This window comes from Pollachius pollachius (genome assembly GCF_949987615.1).
Source record: "Pollachius pollachius genome assembly, chromosome: 8".
Classification (NCBI taxonomy): Eukaryota; Metazoa; Chordata; class Actinopteri; order Gadiformes; family Gadidae; genus Pollachius; species Pollachius pollachius.
The window spans coordinates 24,338,758-24,356,475 of NC_136941.1; the positions used below are offsets into that span (position 1 = coordinate 24,338,758).

The 17,718-nt window shown below is 45.3% G+C and overlaps 1 protein-coding gene across 3 annotated transcripts; it reads right to left on the reverse strand.

Annotated features, from left to right (window-relative positions):
* Positions 1–197: 197 nt before the first annotated feature.
* Positions 198–17,702, reverse strand: pkig (protein kinase (cAMP-dependent, catalytic) inhibitor gamma). 3 transcript variants are annotated; one of them, XM_079741458.1, is made up of 3 exons: positions 17,537–17,702; positions 2,379–2,563; positions 198–891 (listed from the first exon to the last, which is right to left on the reverse strand). In XM_079741458.1, the coding sequence occupies exons 2-3, from the start codon at positions 2,533–2,535 to the stop codon at positions 809–811; spliced, it is 240 nt and encodes a 79-aa protein (XP_079597584.1). In that variant the 5' UTR covers positions 2,536–2,563; positions 17,537–17,702; the 3' UTR covers positions 198–808. The 3 variants fall into 3 exon arrangements, with proteins under 3 accessions (XP_079597584.1, XP_079597583.1, XP_079597582.1); XM_079741457.1 differs by lacking the exon at positions 17,537–17,702 and adding an exon at positions 14,676–14,812 and having other exon boundaries at positions 198–888; XM_079741456.1 differs by lacking the exon at positions 17,537–17,702 and adding an exon at positions 14,676–14,805.
* Positions 17,703–17,718: the final 16 nt, after the last annotated feature.

Below are 17,718 nucleotides of genomic sequence, written 5' to 3' on the forward strand. Positions count from 1 at the left end.
GGACATGTAAACAGCAGCTTCCTGTTCCTGTGTACACCAAGCTGATTCAATAACAGTGAGGGAACATGGCTCATACATCTATTAATGCTGCTTTACTTATTAAGGTTTTACATGTTCATACTGCTCAAGGATCTATGCAAATTCTCCATTGTGTAAAAATGAAGAGGTTTTAGAAAATATCAAGTATGACCTTCACATTATACATTTGGGGGTTTTATTTTATTTGACAAAGAAAAATCATATCACAAAGATATCGCTGAACATCTTGCAATAAATATGAACGTGGTATGGTACAGTACAATGTTAAGTGTTATGCTTACTGAGAGAAAAATGATTACAATTGTACAAGAACACAACTTAACTAAAACAACAAACATTGAGTAATAATATAATGCAGGTTATGACTTTCATGATCCACAGAGGCTGCTGGGACCTTTTAAAGTGTTGTCATAAATATCACTCAGGGCACATACACACACACACACAGGTCTCAAAGTCTGATAAGTTCCTGTGCTTTTCCTAAATGGCCATCCACATTATAACCTCACTGCAGGAGTCAAAAATACCTGGCAGGTGTCTCCACACACACACACACACACACACACACACACACACACACACACACACACACACACACACACACACACACACACACACACACACACACACACACACACACACACACACACACACACACGCACGCTCCTTGCACAAGCCGGTGGACGGTGAGTAGTAAAGAGTCTCTGTCCTCGAGTCCTGCCATGTCCCTCCCCTTCACTGCGCCCCCTCCTGACGGCCATGGAGGGCCTCAGGTGGGCCCTGTGGGTTCTTGGGCCTCCTGGCTGGGGGAGCCTTCCCCTTGTGGTGCAGAGGGGGGCCCCACGGCCCCTTCTGGGGAAAGAGGAAACACTCCATGAGAGCGGTCCACAGCAGAGCCTCCGGAAACACACACCTGTAGTCTCACAGAGCCACAACTCAGGAACCACGGGGAGAGAGCCCAACCCAGGGGCCGTCTCCGTAGCTCCATATCGGCACGCCATCAGCGCTCCCTCCTCGGCTCTACTGCCGGTGGTCACGCTGCGTGGTTCCCGTCAGCTTGCGCGACAATAAGGACGAAACGGTCATGGGTCATCCAACAGCGAGCTTGGAAGCCACCGTGTTGCTTGAAACACTCCAATGGGAAATAGGTGGAGTGGTGTTTAGGGAGGGATTATCAGCTCTGGAAGGAGCAACTACAACCCTCTAGGTTTGGACACGTTTGAGAACATTGAAAGTAGGCGTGTCTCAAACATAAACACCCATCCCACTACTCAAATAGATGAAATTGACCGAGCAAATTCTGAAACCCTCTGAATCATTTGACTCTGAAGCTTGAAGTTGATAGAGGCAATTAGAGTCTGGGCTCTATTGTTCTGCTCTACTGGTCCGCAGTGGTGTAGAGGCTCTATTGTTCTGCTCTACTGGTCCGCAGTGGTGTAGAGGCTCTATTGTTCTGCTCTACTGGTCCGCAGTGGTGTAGAGGCTCTATTGTTCTGCCCTACTGGTCCGCAGTGGTGTAGAGGCTCTATTGTTCTGCCCTACTGGTCTGCAGTGGTGTAGAGGCTCTATTGTTCTGCTCTACTGGTCTGCAGTGGTGTAGAGGCTCTATTGTTCTGCCCTACTGGTCTGCAGTGGTGTAGAGGCTCTATTGTTCTGCTCTACTGGTCTGCAGTGGTGTAGAGGCTCTATTGTTCTGCTCTAATGGTCTGCAGTGGTGTAGAGGCTCTATTGTTCTGCCCTACTGGTCTGCAGTGGTGTAGAGGCTCTATTGTTCTGCCCTACTGGTCTGCAGTGGTGTAGAGGCTCTATTGTTCTGCTCTACTGGTCTGCAGTGGTGTAGAGGCTCTATTGTTCTGTCCTACTGGTCTGCAGTGGTGTAGAGGCTCTATTGTTCTGCCCTACTGGTCTGCAGTGGTGTAGAGGCTCTATTGTTCTGCTCTACTGGTCTGCAGTGGTGTAGAGGCTCAATTGTTCTGCTCTACTGGTCTGCAGTGGTGTAGAGGCTCAATTGTTCTGCTCTACTGGTCTGCAGTGGTGTAGAGACTCTATTGTTCTGCTCTACTGGTCTGCAGTGGTGTAGAGGCTCTATTGTTCTGCCCTACTGGTCTGCAGTGGTGTAGAGGCTCTATTGTTCTGCCCTACTGGTCTGCAGTGGTGTAGAGGCTCTATTGTTCTGCTCTACTGGTCTGCAGTGGTGTAGAGGCTCTATTGTTCTGCCCTACTGGTCTGCAGTGGTGTAGAGGCTCTATTGTTCTGCCCTACTGGTCTGCAGTGGTGTAGAGGCTCTATTGTTCTGCTCTACTGGTCTGCAGTGGTGTAGAGGCTCTATTGTTGCTCACCTGTGTTCTTTAGGTCCATGTGGGCCATGTCTTTGGTCAGTTCGCTAGTGCTGCCGGCTGCAGCCCCGCCCTCCCCTGCGATGTCAGGCACGGCGTTCCTGCGTCCGGTGCGATCGCAGGTGATGAAGTCTGAGTAAGACGTCTCCACGTCCATCATCTGGCCATGACCAGCGCTCTCATAACACCTGGGGGAAGCAGGTAAAGGATTATATTCACAGGCTGCTTTACAACAGAAACACACAACACAGAAACACAAAACCAAGACATTACATTACAAAAGATCTGGCAAAGAAAAGATCAGCTTTTTTGCTTTTCGAAATGTCCATTCATCACGGCACATGAAGAGACTAAACCAGGAGCTCCGGAGACAGAGGTGCCCCCCCAGACACCACCACCTCGTTAGGGAACGGGCTTAGGCACTAGGGGACGCAGCTGAGCCTCAGCGGGGTCGCAGTGCAGTGAACCCAAGATATAGGAGGGGTCTGGACCATGCAACGCTCTGTAGGGAGGCCCAGGAATGAACGTGCTCTAAACATGAAAAGACTCTGAAATACTGAATGTCATACTGGGGTGCGTTTCCCAAAACAGTCAGGACGTTAGCATTTTGCTGACTTATTACTTAGACCAGTTGTACTATGCAGCAGCCGAACTGCGAGTGTTTCCCAGCTAACATAGCAATACGTAGCTGACCTCCTCGTTGATTAGCTGTGTACTTATCAGCTAATACATAGTGAACATGTTTTCTGAAGGCGGAGTTCGGAGTGGCTCTGAGGCATTCAATCATTCACAGGTGGAAGCCTCACAAACTTTGATATTTAGACTACATGCTTGTTATACAAGTTGTGGTTAATATTTGCCAACTTGACTGTGTATAGCCTACCTATCCTTTGTATCAACATTAGAAACAATTTCGGAAATAATTGTTTGTTTGGACAAAACGTCGCAATTTGCCAGACACTGGCAAATTCATCAGCATAGGCACTATCTATGCAATTCAATATAGTTGCTGCAAACGAAAAAAAAAAAATATTCAAACAATGAATTTGGTGAGAAATTAGGATATGGATGTTGGGATGTTGTTTTTTGCCACCGGTTCAAGCCCTGCCAAATGCGTCTTGTTTCCTCAGTTCTAATGATGGATTTTTGATGTTTGAAGTCTGTCGATCTCTTCACAGTACCTAGGCTGTATATTTCCCTCCTACAATATTTTGATAGCCTATTCATTTTGACAGGGAGGCAGCATCTTGTGTTGTCGCTGCAGTGGATGCATGTTTCTTGATACATTTTTATTTTATTTAAAATTGTAGGCTATCAATGAATTCACTTCTCTAAAACCCAAACAGGGTTACTAACAGGGTTGTTAAAGAAAATATTTGTGAGCCATTAAATGTCCAGTGATGTTCCGATGGTATAAAAGGCAAATTATTTGGAGTCGCTAATGCACTAACTCGGAATGCTAATTGGGTAAAAAAGACAAAGAAGACTTGAATCGGTCATGTGACCATGAATATCCAGGAAGCATGTGGCCTAATATGGACCTACAACAGCCCTAGAACTGAAATAATTTGCCTTTTTACCATGTGGGTAATAAGGACTCAGCCAGACTATGTTGTTGGGAAACAGTCAGGAAGCCTTACCTTGCTAGTACAATGGAGTTTAATAACTTCATCCATACTATGAGCTTACTATGTAGGTGAAATGGTTTTGGGGAACACTTTCCTATTAACCGTCGAGTCCCTAAGATGTAGGTTTCTAAGGAAGTTAGCAACTATGCTTTTGGGAAACAAACCCCTGGCTGGTATTATGAAACACTCACTTAATGTTATACTGGTTGGTATTATGAAACGCTCACTGAATGTTATACTGGTTGGTATTATGAAACACTGAGCTCACTGAATGTTATACTGGTTGTTATTAGCCAGACTGAATGAGCCTGGTTGGGCCAGGACACTTGGGAAACCCCTACTCTTTTGCGATAAGTGCCCTGGGATCTTTTATGACCTCAGTGAGTCAGGACCTCGGTTTTATGTCTCCTCCGAAGGACGGCGCCTTCCACAGCACAGTGTCCCCGTCACTGCACTGGGGCATCGGGGCCTTCCACAGCACAGTGTCCCCGTCACTGCACTGGGGCATCGGGATCGATGTTAAGGCCAGAGGGAAGAGTGCCACCTATTGGCCACCACCCGACACCACTTACAGGGGCCGGATTCACAAAGCATTCTTAAGAAAAAAAAAGTTCTTAAGTAGCACTTTTTTCTTAACTGTGTTCTTAAGACAAAATTTAAGAAGATTTGATATTCATGAAGAATTTCATATTTTTTACTCACGTTTTTTCCTAACTTTCTTATTTTTTTTCCTAAGAATGTACTTAAGAGCAAACGAGATTCTTGAAGTCAAAGTTCTTGAATTTCTTCTCAAATTTCTTCACAACTTTAAGATAACCCTTCACCAGTCTTAAAACAGCTGCAGTGAAAGTCTTTGATTGAACATATCTATATGACATTTATATGAAGTCATTAATATATTACTTAACCCAAGTCTATGTTAACCAATGTTGTTAATTTAAGCTTGTCACACAAATTTTTGTATATCAAATAAAGCCTATTTTGCCAATTGAAAATGAAATGGGCCTAAACTCTGTGTCAGTAACTAGTAGGCCTATTGATAATACCAGAGAGTGTTGAGAAGTAATAGTAATCAAGGATCTTTGATTATACTTCAATTTACTCTTAAGTATATCAAGAAGGCAGTTGTATTTATTTAGATTACTAGTAGGCCAAGTCACTGAAAACATATTACTCTTTTTTTTGTTGATTTTTTTAGATGGGTGGCAGTTAGGGAGGAAAATCCACCAAGGCCATTGAGAGACAGAGTGGATCCGCTTATACTCCCTGATCACATGATAATTAGACAGTATAGGCTCCCTAGGCCTGCTATGATCTATTTAGCAGATATCGTGTCAGATGACCTGAAAAGGAAAACAAGGCGATCGTCGCCACTTCCAGTAGTAACACAAATTATGGCCGCCCTGAGATTTTCAAATGGTGTTAGGGGGCACCCTGGGTGTGAGCCAATCCTCCATTAACCGAGTGGTCAGAGATGTTACAAATGCACTCTGCAGAAGAGCACGGCAGTTCATCAAGTTTCCAGCAGCAGACGCAGAATGCAATAGAACATTTTTTTGAAATAGCAGGCATTCTGAAGGAGGCTATTAGAAGGAGGCTCCTGGAAAGTGAGCTCAGACATTCAGAAACACTCACTGAATGTCATACTGGGGTTCGTTTCCCAAAAGCATCGTTGCTAACTTCCTTAGAAACCTACCTCTTAGGGACTCAACAGTTAATAGGAAAGTGTCCCCCAAAACCATTTCACATTTTACATAGTAAAATCATAGTATGGAGGAAGTTATTAAAGGCTCCCTTACTGTTTCCCAACAACATAGTCTGGCTGAGTCCTTATTACCAACATGGTAAAAAGGCAAATTATTTACAACAGTTCTAGGGCTGTTGTAGGTCCATATTAGGCCACATGCTTCCTGGTTATTCATGGTCACATGACCAATTTCAGTCTTCTTTGTCTTTTTTACACAATTAGCATTCCGAGTTAGTGCAGTAGTGCCTCCAAATGTAAGGGTGTGGAACATCACTGGACATTTACATTTACATTTACATTTAGGGCATTTAGCAGACGCTTTTATCCAAAGCGACTTACAATAAGTGCATTTGTTACAATAAGTACATTTGTCATAAGAAGTGAAACAATATATCGCTGTCGGTACAGTAAAGACGTTCATAGAACCAAGTGCAAGTATTACAATCGCTAGGCCAACCCATTCCCCGTGTAAAGCAGCGATAGCAGCTACTGTAGATGCTACACAATTAAGTACCTTGAATAAGTGCAATGTACATTTAATGGCTCAAAGGTATTTTCTTTAAAAACGGTTTGTTTTACATGTGTGTTAAGATTCTTGGCAGTGGGTTTTAGAGAAGTAAATTCATCGATAGCCTACAATTTAAAATAAAATAAAAAAAGGCACCCACTGCAGCGACAAAACAAGATGCTGCCCCCCTGTCAAAATGAATAGGCTATCAAAATATTGTAGGAGGGAAATATACAGCCTAGGTACTGTGAAGGGATCGACAGACTTCACACATCAAAAATCCATCATTAGAACTGAGGAAACAAGACGCATCTGGCAGGGCTTGGAAAAAAAACAAAAAAAAACCTGTAAATTTCAGGGCGAGTGCTCTAACCACTCAGCCATTTAACCTTTGCACACAATTGTGGAGAACATTAATTTATTTACATATCCATATCCAAGAGAATAGACTAAGCAAATTTCTTACCAAATTCATTGTTTGAATTATTTTTCTATAAACGTATCAACCGTTTGCAGCAACTATATTGAATTGCATAGATAATGATGCTGATGAATTCGCCAGTGTCATTAAAAATCTGTGTGACGTTTTTTCCAAACAAACAACTATTTCCGAAATTGTTTCTAATGTTGATACAAAGGATAGGTAGGCTATACACAATCAAGTTGGTGAATATTAACCACAACTGTAACAAGCATGTAGTCTAAATATCAAAGTTTGTGAGGCTTCCACCTGTGAATGATTGAATGCCTCAGAGCAACTCCGAACTCCGCCTTCAGAAAACATGTTCACTATGCATTAGCTGATAAGTACGCAGCTAATCAACAAAGAGGTCAGCTACGTATTGCTATGTTAGCTGGGGATTTTTGGGAAACACTTGTACTTCGGCTGCTGCATAGTACAACTGATATTAGTAATAAGTTGGCAAAATGCTAACGTCCTGAATGTTTTGGGAAACGCAACCCCTGGTTGGTATTATGAAACACTGAATGTCATACTGGTTGGTATTATGAAGCACTGAGCTTACTTAATGTTTTTATTATGAAACACTGAAGGTTATACTGGTTGGTATTATGAAACACTGAATGTCATACTGGTTGGTATTATGAAACACTGAGCTCACTGATTGTTTTACTGGTTGGTATAATGAAACACTGAGCTCACTTAATGTTATACTGGTTGGTATTATGAAACACTGAATGTCATACTGGTTGGTATTATGAAACACTGAGCTTACTTAATGTTATACTCGTTGGAGTTGTAAAGACACTGGTCTTTCATAATAACACTGCCGTCTATCTTTATAATATCTATATATAATATCCATCGATATATTCTGTGATACAGACGCTTTGTTCTATCAGATCGGCAGGTTGATCCCAGCAGAGGGGCACCGGCCCCCTAACGTCGCACCGCAGACTCCGACACCAGGAGTGGACGAGTGACCTAATAATTAAATAAGAAAAACCCAGCTCTCCTTAATTGCCATTTCTATTTTTGCACTGTGACGAACGGCACCAGTGACATTTGTACTAATTGGCCGTCCTGATTAAGAAAGACTCGACGCAAAGCTGTCCTGGAATCTGCAGCCTCCAAGCCCGCTCTGCCAGCCCTGCATCTCCTTAGATCTGCCCCCACGGGGTCGGCAGTGGGCTGGACTCAAGCACCTCCATCGAGAGCCGAGGGGTGCGTGTGCGCTTGCGTGTGTGAGCGTGTAGAAGGAGGCTCCTGGAAAGTGAGCTCAATTAGCAAGTCATCCCTCCTGTTTCCTGTTGCCGGGCTGTACCTTATCGGGTCATTGATGCTGGCCGCCGCAAAACACCATCCAGCGGGGAGAGCAGTGCCAGAGCACCACAAAAGACCCCCAAGCTAAGAGAGCACTGCCAGAGCACCACAAAAGACCATTCAAAAAGGGAGAGCAGTGCAGAACACCTAAACACCACCCCGCGGACAAGGAATGAATTGGATTGGATTACTTCCTGAATGAGGATCTACATGGTGCTTCTCTTTGTTGACGTCATATGTCCAACGTGCTGACCTGATTCCCATGAAGATCCTGCATTTGGCCGCGATGCAGTCACACAGGAACAAGGGCCAGTGGACGTACAGTCACAGGAACAAGGCCCAGTGGACGTACAGTCACAGGAACAAGGGCCAGTGGACGTACAGTCACAGGAACAAGGGCCAGTGGACGTACAGTCACACAGGAACAAGGGCCTCCAGGATGTGGAACTCAAGTGGATTCAAGGAGGACTTATTTTACCCATTAACACCAAGCCCCAGCCAAACCATTACAAACCCCCAACAGCCACCAGGCCATGCAGCTGGGCTCCATTTGTTCTTAAAGGAAATTGCCGTTTCCTCTTCTGAGTTCGGACTGACGGGACAAGAATGTGCCTCAGTGATGACGCTGTGACCCAGGGCCACGCGGTTCCCACGACGGCTCCCTTACATCCCGCTGGCTCTTCGTTGGGTCCCCTCGGAGGCTCCTCCCTTGGCTCTAGGTGAATTGCTGTGGCTGAACAGAAAGTGCAAAGTGCAATTCACCTGGAGACCCTACAGCTGTAAAGGTGCTGCACAACATGGTGATCACTCTCCACAGATTCTACAAAATGTAGAGTGAAAACCTTCAATTTCTCGATAAATCACCATAAGCAGGACATGACACATCACCGACTCACCCATCATTTTACAGGTGGACTTAAAAACAGAAGGGCTTTTACAGGTTGACTACGGTGACAAGTAGATCCACTGAGCTCAAAGGATAGCAGTATCACACTGTGTGTGTGTGTGTGTGTGTGTGTGTGTGTGTGTGTGTGTGTTTCTTCCGTATGATTTTGTGTGTATATGGCCAACTGCTTGCTATGTTGAGTTCAGCTGGGAACGCAGGTATTTTAATGATGATCCCCTTTAAACACAATCTAAGCTTGTGTGCACAGCCCTGGCTGTGGAAGTCACGTGTCGACTGCATGTCACCAAGTTGTGGCTGCTTGCGGTTGATAAGAATATATCTTTATATTTAACCATGGGGATTTTTCCCTTTTCATACAAAAAGCAGACTATAAACAATGATAATCGTTTCATATGACTGTAAATAAAAGCTGAGGGTGTGGGTGTGTGTGTGTGTGTGTGTGTGTGTGTGTGTGTGTGTGTGTGTGTGTGTGTGTGTGTGTGTGTGTGTGTAAACACTCCCAGGACAATGGCAGTGGCTCAGCGGGGTAGCTACTACCCAACCATATCAGACTTGGTACATAAGGACGTTATGTCGACGAACACAACAGCGTCAAGTTCACTGTGTGGAGATTCCTATAGTCAGTCCTATTGATCATCTTTCAGAGATTTTGGAATAAGGAGACTGTGTTAAAACATTCAACCATGCATAATTCTAATGAATGGTGTAACCCAACCTAGACAGTTGTACACGCCATTCGATCTAGATGATCAGGTATGTTGTCCTTACATGTTTTTTTATACAAAGCTACTTAAAAGTGAGGCAATGTATATATACATATAAACATATAACTACTCCTTGAAATCTGCGATATGTTACTTTTCACTGCAGCCCCCTGTACTTAGTTTGTTATATCAATTTATTTATAATCCTAATAACTAGTCCTAATGACAGTCCCAGAGAGATTTACAGCCCAAACCGTGCCTAGCCCATCGATGAATCAGGGTTGTAGTCGTTACTCCTAGACACATATGACACCATCTCCGTTCTATTACACAGTTTTTGACACACACACACACACACACACACACACACACACACACACACACACACACACACACACACACACACACACACACACACACACACACACACACACACACTTTGTGTGATTTTGTGCCTCCTGCTGGCAATAAGGTACATTACACTTTATAGCTATTGTTATTGACACTGACGTCATGGAAAAAGATATTGACACACAATGTTGTACACATGTTAAGGAAGGGCTTCTGTATGTTCCTGGCAAATGTAAAGTTCCTGCCACCTTCTGACAATGACTCTCCATGGAAATTGAACAATAGTGCTTAGCATTCATTAAAATTTACATTTTGACCTCATTATTTTTATCGACACACAATTTGGGTTGGCCTCTATGTGGCCCAAGTAGTCACAGACCTTGACTACTTCAAGTGTACCTGTGATTGAATGTTGAAAAATATGGATTCCCACATGAGTTAGTCATTTTTATGTTATCAAAAATGGTTGCTAAATATAAGCTCAGACAAGTCCATAGATCATCTGTAGAAAAAAAAAAAAAGGTAATTCTGAGTCTTGGTCGAATGAGAAAATGTTCAAAGTCTTTCAAAGTGTCAATGTACAGCAAGATTTATGCTGGTGGACATTATGGGTCCCAATGTTAAAGCTGTTTAGTTAGAGGGATACCTAAAATCTGAGAAATGCAAAAACTTTTTACTTTTCAGAGGTTGAGATATGGACGCTTCAAATTAAAATGAATAATACCCAACTGTGACAATAAACAATAGGTATCCACAGATACACTGAATATCTAATAAAAGGAATACCCATTGAGGGCTTCAAACTGCTGGGTTCCTGCAGGTCACTTCCTATTGGCAGCTGATGTAAAGCCCTCCGATATATCCCCCATGTTTCTCCAGAGACTGATTTAGAGAAACCAGCTGATGTAAAGCCCTCCAACATATCCCCCATGCTTCTCCAGAGACTGATTTATAGGAACTCCTCTGGCCTGAATGAATGGTGGCTGGGCAGGTTTTTTTTTTATTGAGACAGCCTTCAGACTCGCAGCTCCAACTAACAACAACAACAGTGATGGCTGTTGCTGCGAAAACAGAAAGGGACCGAGCTTCCAAAAGTGATAGGAGGCAGGCGGGATGGCCGTGCGAATGAGAGACGCTTGTATCATTATCTTGTATCACAACAAAAGCATGTCAAACAACGTTTTGTTGAAGACGACGAGAGCAGAAAGAGGAGAGGGGCTGGAGTCTGGAAGGCGGCTGAACGCCCCGGGTCACCATGACTACAGGCCCAGGCGGCGCTGGGTGAAGAGTGCGCTGCATGCCGGACATTTGGAACAAAAAAGAAGCAAATAAATCGATAGAAAAGAGATGGGAGCATGAGTCAGCCGCCCTGATCCCAGCCCATTACGGCTCTTTCGCCAAAAGCCTTTTAGGCCTGATTGGGTGTAATAAACTTGAGCATTATCTGCAGAGAGCAAACCCAATGCTGTGCATCCTCGTGCCCCCTCCTCAAGTGTTCCCACTTAAGTCTTTTATTGTGGGTGGAGGGGGGCAACCCCTATGGCAACCTCAACAGTTCAGACCCTACCTTAGCCACCGTGTGAGCGTGTTGCAATGCCTTCAACAGGACAGTCTGTGAAGAACATTACAACCATTTGATTATAATGATGGATTGTGCGACAAAAAATGTTATGTACTCACGTTATTCTTGCACTTTTAGGGCAATGCACTGCTCTTTAAGGGCAATGCATCTTCATTGTTGAATGCACGTAATGTAAGACACTTAGAACAAAAGTGTCAGCTAAATAAATGTAAGGTTTTAATCACAGTCATCTCTCAAGCACTGTGGTGAGGGGGTCGTGGGAAATGTCTCCACAATGTGTCTTAAACACACATTAATGACTAACTGCACCTAAAAAAGTATTGTCTGCTCAATCTACAAGGTTTAATAACAGCTGTTGTTGTTGTTCTTCGGTTTTTCCTCCTCGACTGTATGTTTGTATACAGCGCGCAGGCTTAATGCGCATGCTCCGCCTCGTCTTTGGTGGAGAAACAGCGCCACATATAGGCCTGGAAGATGTACTACACCGTTTCTACAGTTATGCGTTTTTGTAATGAGTCCATCTTTATGGAAAAATACCTGAAACGCTGCCAAGGAAAACGGGGGGGGGGGGGGGGGGGGGATATAGTTTTTGTTTGTGTAGGCAGGGCCTAATTAAGTCTCCACAGTGAACACATCTAACTAAAGATCTTAAGTCTCCACAGTGTGTCTTAAACACACCTACTAACTAAAAATCTTAAGTCTCTCTGGAGATAAACCAACAATATAATCTTGTATTTTAAATATTTAATTATTATGCATTAACAAAGTAGAAAACTCGTAGGGAAAGAAAACATATTTCCATCAGTTATAAAAAAATAAAGGTAAATAATGCACCGGTAATACTGTTCCAGACTAACATTTTTAACTAGGAGCACTGGGGCCCCTAACTGAAAACTTTAGGGGCACAACCAGAAATTTTAGGGGCGCACACCGTAAATCAACATGCCAAATTGATTCTCATTTTTTTTCACTACATTATTAATACATATTTTGATATTTTGATTTTCGTTGACGCCCCCCTTCCCCGTTGAACGTGTGAAAATAAAAACAGGGCAAAATTGACTGGTCGCAGTCTGGAGCTCTGCTTTGCAACAGGGTCACAACAACATCAAGGGTTCTGTACCGCACGGCTCATAAGATGGATGTCGTATGGCCATAAAGGCCAGTTCCTCTGGCGTGTGTGAACAGCGTTGCCGCGCGTGCGGCTCACTGCTCCTCAACACCAGGGTCTAGGGTTCAACACATCCGGGGCTGCCGGCCGGCAGGCTGGAGGGGAGGGGCCCCGGGGGACAGGATGGGAGGGGCCCCGAGGGGCAGGAGCCCAGAGGGGCAGGAGCCCAGGGAGGCAGGAGCCCAGAGGGGCAGGAGGAGAGGGGCCCCCCCCGCTGCCTCTGGTCAGGTGGGTACTCCATGGCAGATTGCACAACAGCGCCCCTTGGTACAGTATCTCACCCTTGGGACCGGCAAAGTTACCGCCGACAACAACCCATACTCAGTGCAATCAACATTGATGTTTTTCCCCCTCCACTTGCTGCGTGAGGGGGCGTTAGAGAGTTGGCTGTATGGTACTTCCACCTAATTGCCGTCCTAATTATCCTGCAACCAACTGATCCCCTGCGCCAGAAGGCCCATCACATCACCCGGCAGAGAGATGAGAAGCCTGACGCAGCCTATTAGCATCAGCTACTGTGGGCCAGCAACTAGAGAACAAATGAATAAAACAAAAGGATCTAAGAGGAAAACTTAACACCACCATCATATTGGAAGGCTTTGGCTTGGCCAGGAAAAGGAATAACATTTCCCGTGGCATATATTATCAACTATCCACCAATCTATGCCATATTTGAAAAATAATTCATATAAATCCCTTTATCACCCAAGGATGCTTGCTTAAACCTAAACTGAAACTGTTCCTTGCAGCAGCAAATTTCCTGCTCTAAATTTATTTGGTCTGTGCAGAGAACAGGGAGTAGATCTCAACCTGCTCCACCTAACCTGTTTGGACTCAAATCATGGCTGCTGTGGAGATTTAAGACTACAACCAACAGAGAGAATGAGCAGGAGAAAGAAAAGCCCATGAGAGCATCCGATAGTATCCAAGCGATAATTCACCACCACAATGTGCACAATACCAGACAGACAGGGCCTGAAACCACTTCAGCTCAGTGCACATGACCAAACGTCTCCCTCTCTTCCCTTATATGGCCCCTCAGGCTCTGGTACGCTAGCGGTGCAGCTGGCCAGCCATGAGAGAGAACCAGCCCTCACACTGCCACCTGACCCGTCTGTCTGTCACTAAACCGTTTTATGTAGAGAGACATTTCCAGGGCGAAACGGCCACATGAAATGATAGCTTCCGAGCGGACGAGAAATGGTAACACAATCACAGTCGTTATTCCAGTGCTGGGATGCTTGTTAAAAGAATGAACCAAAAATGTTTAAAAGCACATTGCGTTTGATAGATATTAATTGTTATCTTTGTTAGACTCTCGTTGTCGGATCGAATTACTTTGCAACGTCCAAGCATGTCCACACCCAATGTCCTGGTGAAGCTTATGCATCAAAACGGATACATGTCTTCCTAACATACAGAACTGAAACACAACATTGCTGTCTCACATGACCTGTGTTTGCGTGTCAAGACACAGAGAGCTGAATAACTAATCGCAGAGAAATGACTGACAAACACTGTAGTAGAGACAGTCCTATTCTCTGTTGCTCCACCCACAAAGCTGCTGAATTAGGAAGTGAAAAAGGATTTTTAGGCTACACACCAGAAAACAAGATAGGGACCTCACTGTATCCGCTTGTCCTAATCATTGTCCCCCCATGATTTTTGGCTAGAGGTGATGGGTGTGTGCCACAGAGCCTGTGCACCACACACAGGGCGAGGAGGAAGCAGGTGCCTGGACTGACAGAGCGATTACTAAACCTGACCACCGCCACATCGCCGCCGCCGCCTGTCCGGGAGGCGAAATGCATCATGTGTTGGCATCAAAATAGCATTGGCTTGTTTGTACAATCATTGTCTGGAATCCATTCGAGTCAATGGTGTCTCAACAAAAAAAACGCTTGAGAAACAACACTCACATCACAACTAATCTCTTCTAGCAGGCCGCACGATACTTCCACGTCTCAATGAAAGTTTGGCACGGCCACGCCTCATCGACCCCGAGTAGAGCGTTCCTCACAAACTAGGTCCTCTCCCACGCCTCAAGGTCCACTGGTCTGTGAGCTGCTAAATAAATGACACCCCCACACAGGAAATGATGCATCACCATTTCTTCTTACAAGACGGTAAATCCAAGCCCTCTCCTGTCTCAGAGCTGCCACCCTCTCTGTTTCTCCACCGGCGGGCTGCCCACACATCAAACAGGCCCAACAGGAAGCAGGCGCTTTGTTTGCCTGTGTTGTATGTTCCCTATCATTTCCCAGGCTCCCTCCACAATGGAGGCCGGGCTGAAAAAGGAGGGAGGACAAGAGGGAGCAGGAGGAGGGGGGAGAGAGGAAGAAAAGAGTGAGAGAGAGGGGGGTGGCGGAAGAAAAAGGGGACAGGCCAAGAAACAGAAGAGCAGGAATGCTCCCGCTTTATTATGCGAGCTAAACAGAGCCATATCTATTCTAGTCCCTAGTTTGTTCATTGATTCCCTGAAGCCCCTACTCTAGGCGATGACCTGAGTATCTAGGCCTGTATGCTCCCACAGAATTATCTCAGCGCTGTGTAGCCAAAACACTGGCACTCAGACACAAGTTGGCCAACTTCCGTCTTCTCCATTACCATTAGGGCTGTGTGCGAAGTAACTCCAGCGCCTGAAACGCTGCATCACGTTCTTCTCCCACACGGTCAGGAGGACGTGGGTGTCATTTGCTGGCGTGACGGCGGGTGTGTGGGGGAGGGAGGGCGAGTGTTCAAACAATACCCCACCCAGTTAGTCAATGTTAAGCAACATTATCCCAGTCACATAAAGTGGAAATACTTGAAGGCGAGTGAGAGAATAATAGCGCTGGATCCTAGTATTCAACAGTTGACCAAACCAGGCTTTAGAGTTGCGCTGAGAGGCCTGAGTGTTGGGCTGTTTCTCATGTACACAACGTGGTGTTGCCCACGGTGCGAGGCTGAAGGCCCTCGTGGGACAAGGACATCCAACCCACACTTAAGACGGAATGGAAAAGATCCAAATCTGAATGAGATGTGCAACGGAAAGTAAACCAATTATTTGGGTAGAATTCCATCTCCTATGTTAAACCAACAATGACTTCCATCAGCAAGAAAACATTCTCATCACAATGGGAAAAAATGTTTCACACTACATTAATGATCCTAAAAACGATATTAAAATCTGCTGACCAAAGAGGAAAAGGCTGCTTAGCAAAAGAACAACACCGCCGTGACGCCAGAGCCCTCATGCAGCCCTGTCATCCAGGGCGATAGAGATAAGGGGTTCCCAGGATAATCCTGTTACTGTTGACTGGGCTGCCCATCAGCCGCACATATGACCAAATCCATCTGATGGAGGACCTAGAGGAGGAGGAGGAGGAGGAGAATAATGGTGCCACAGTGAGACTCTTGTTAATGTAAGACCACAGATTACCAGGAACCGTGACCGCATGTCCTCGTATTTGCAGTCTAACTGCCATCAGTGCATATCTGAGTGGAGCATCAGACTGAGTGATGGATGTAAAAACACAATGATTGAGCTTTGGCGCAATCAGCAGCTGGAAATGTAAGGTCTGTATATTACGGCCTCTCTCTGCCTGTCTGCAGTGGTAGAGGGTGTTAGCTGGTCCAGTCATGGCAGGAGGTAACAGTGATATTATGAATTAAAAGACGATGCTTCTTGGATTAGTTACACTCTTACCCCAAGAAGACTAACAATATTAATCATACCCTCCATGTCATGGCGGCCCTTAAAGAGGAGCCTCGGGCTATAGTTCTCGTCAGAGAATAAACATTGCTTACATGACTAAAGTGCATGAATAAGCCTACTGGAAAAGGAACTGGGAGGGCCCAGTATCCTTTTAGAATTGTTAAAGTAGGGTACTCCTCCAGCACGCAGGGCTCCTTGTAATTAAAAGCTTCTCAGCCAAGAGTAGGTTTTTTTTTCTGAAAGGTCGAACCAACAATAACCCTTCTGTATCGACCAGGAGGAATACATGGATTGCAATTACTAGAATGGTTTCCAGATGGGAATAACATATTTTGTGTGAGAAAGACACACTTCGAGTACGTCGTCTTCGTCTGCGTGTGTCTGTCTCTGTCTGTCTAGGTCGGTATATGTGTGTGGAAATACTTGAGATGGGCTTGTGTACTAAAATCGGCAGACCAAAACATAAGGGGTACAGAACACAAAGGAGTGCAGGCAATTGTTAGCCCATATTCACCCCACTAATATTGTACAGTGGTGGGAGAGATGTGTGCCTATCAGAGAGCCCCGTCCACAAGAACCATGATGAATGCATCAAAACACGGGATCCAAGAAGAGCCTGTATGTGATTACCATGGCGTGGGAAGTTACCGTGTCTTCTAGATCACGACGGCGTGGAGATGCAAACAAACGGTACCTTTTATTTCACTCATCATTGTGGGCTTGTAATAAATGCAGCTGCGTCGTTTTAATGCCCTCGTGTTTCCCTCTAATGTGGGATGACCGAGTTGTGACTACGGAGGTCCCGGAGACGGACCAGGAGACAGAACAAGAGGCGGACCCAGACCGGTGGACGGGCTCGGAGACGGTCCCGGAGACGGTCACCGAGACTGACCCAGGGACAGTCCCGGAGACGTAAAGGGTTGACGGACCCAGACCCGGACCCGGACCCGGAGACGTTCGCAGACCCGGAGACAGTCCCGGAGACGGACCCGATGCCAGACGCTGCGTGTTGTAGCCTTCTACCTGAACCAACACAGCTCGTGTCTTGTCCTCCATAAAACGTAACAAAAGATGGACACTCACCTTAATTCGGAAGGATCTTGTTATCCACCTGTTACAATGTCCAAATGGCATTAATGGCCCCCTTTGTTTTCCAGATCCCCCGCTACAAGACACGAGACCGCTCCACCAGGAGGACTTCAGCTCCACCAGGAGGTCTTCAGCCCGCTGGAGGCTCCCCGCCGAGCTCAGCAGAGGTGACGTCT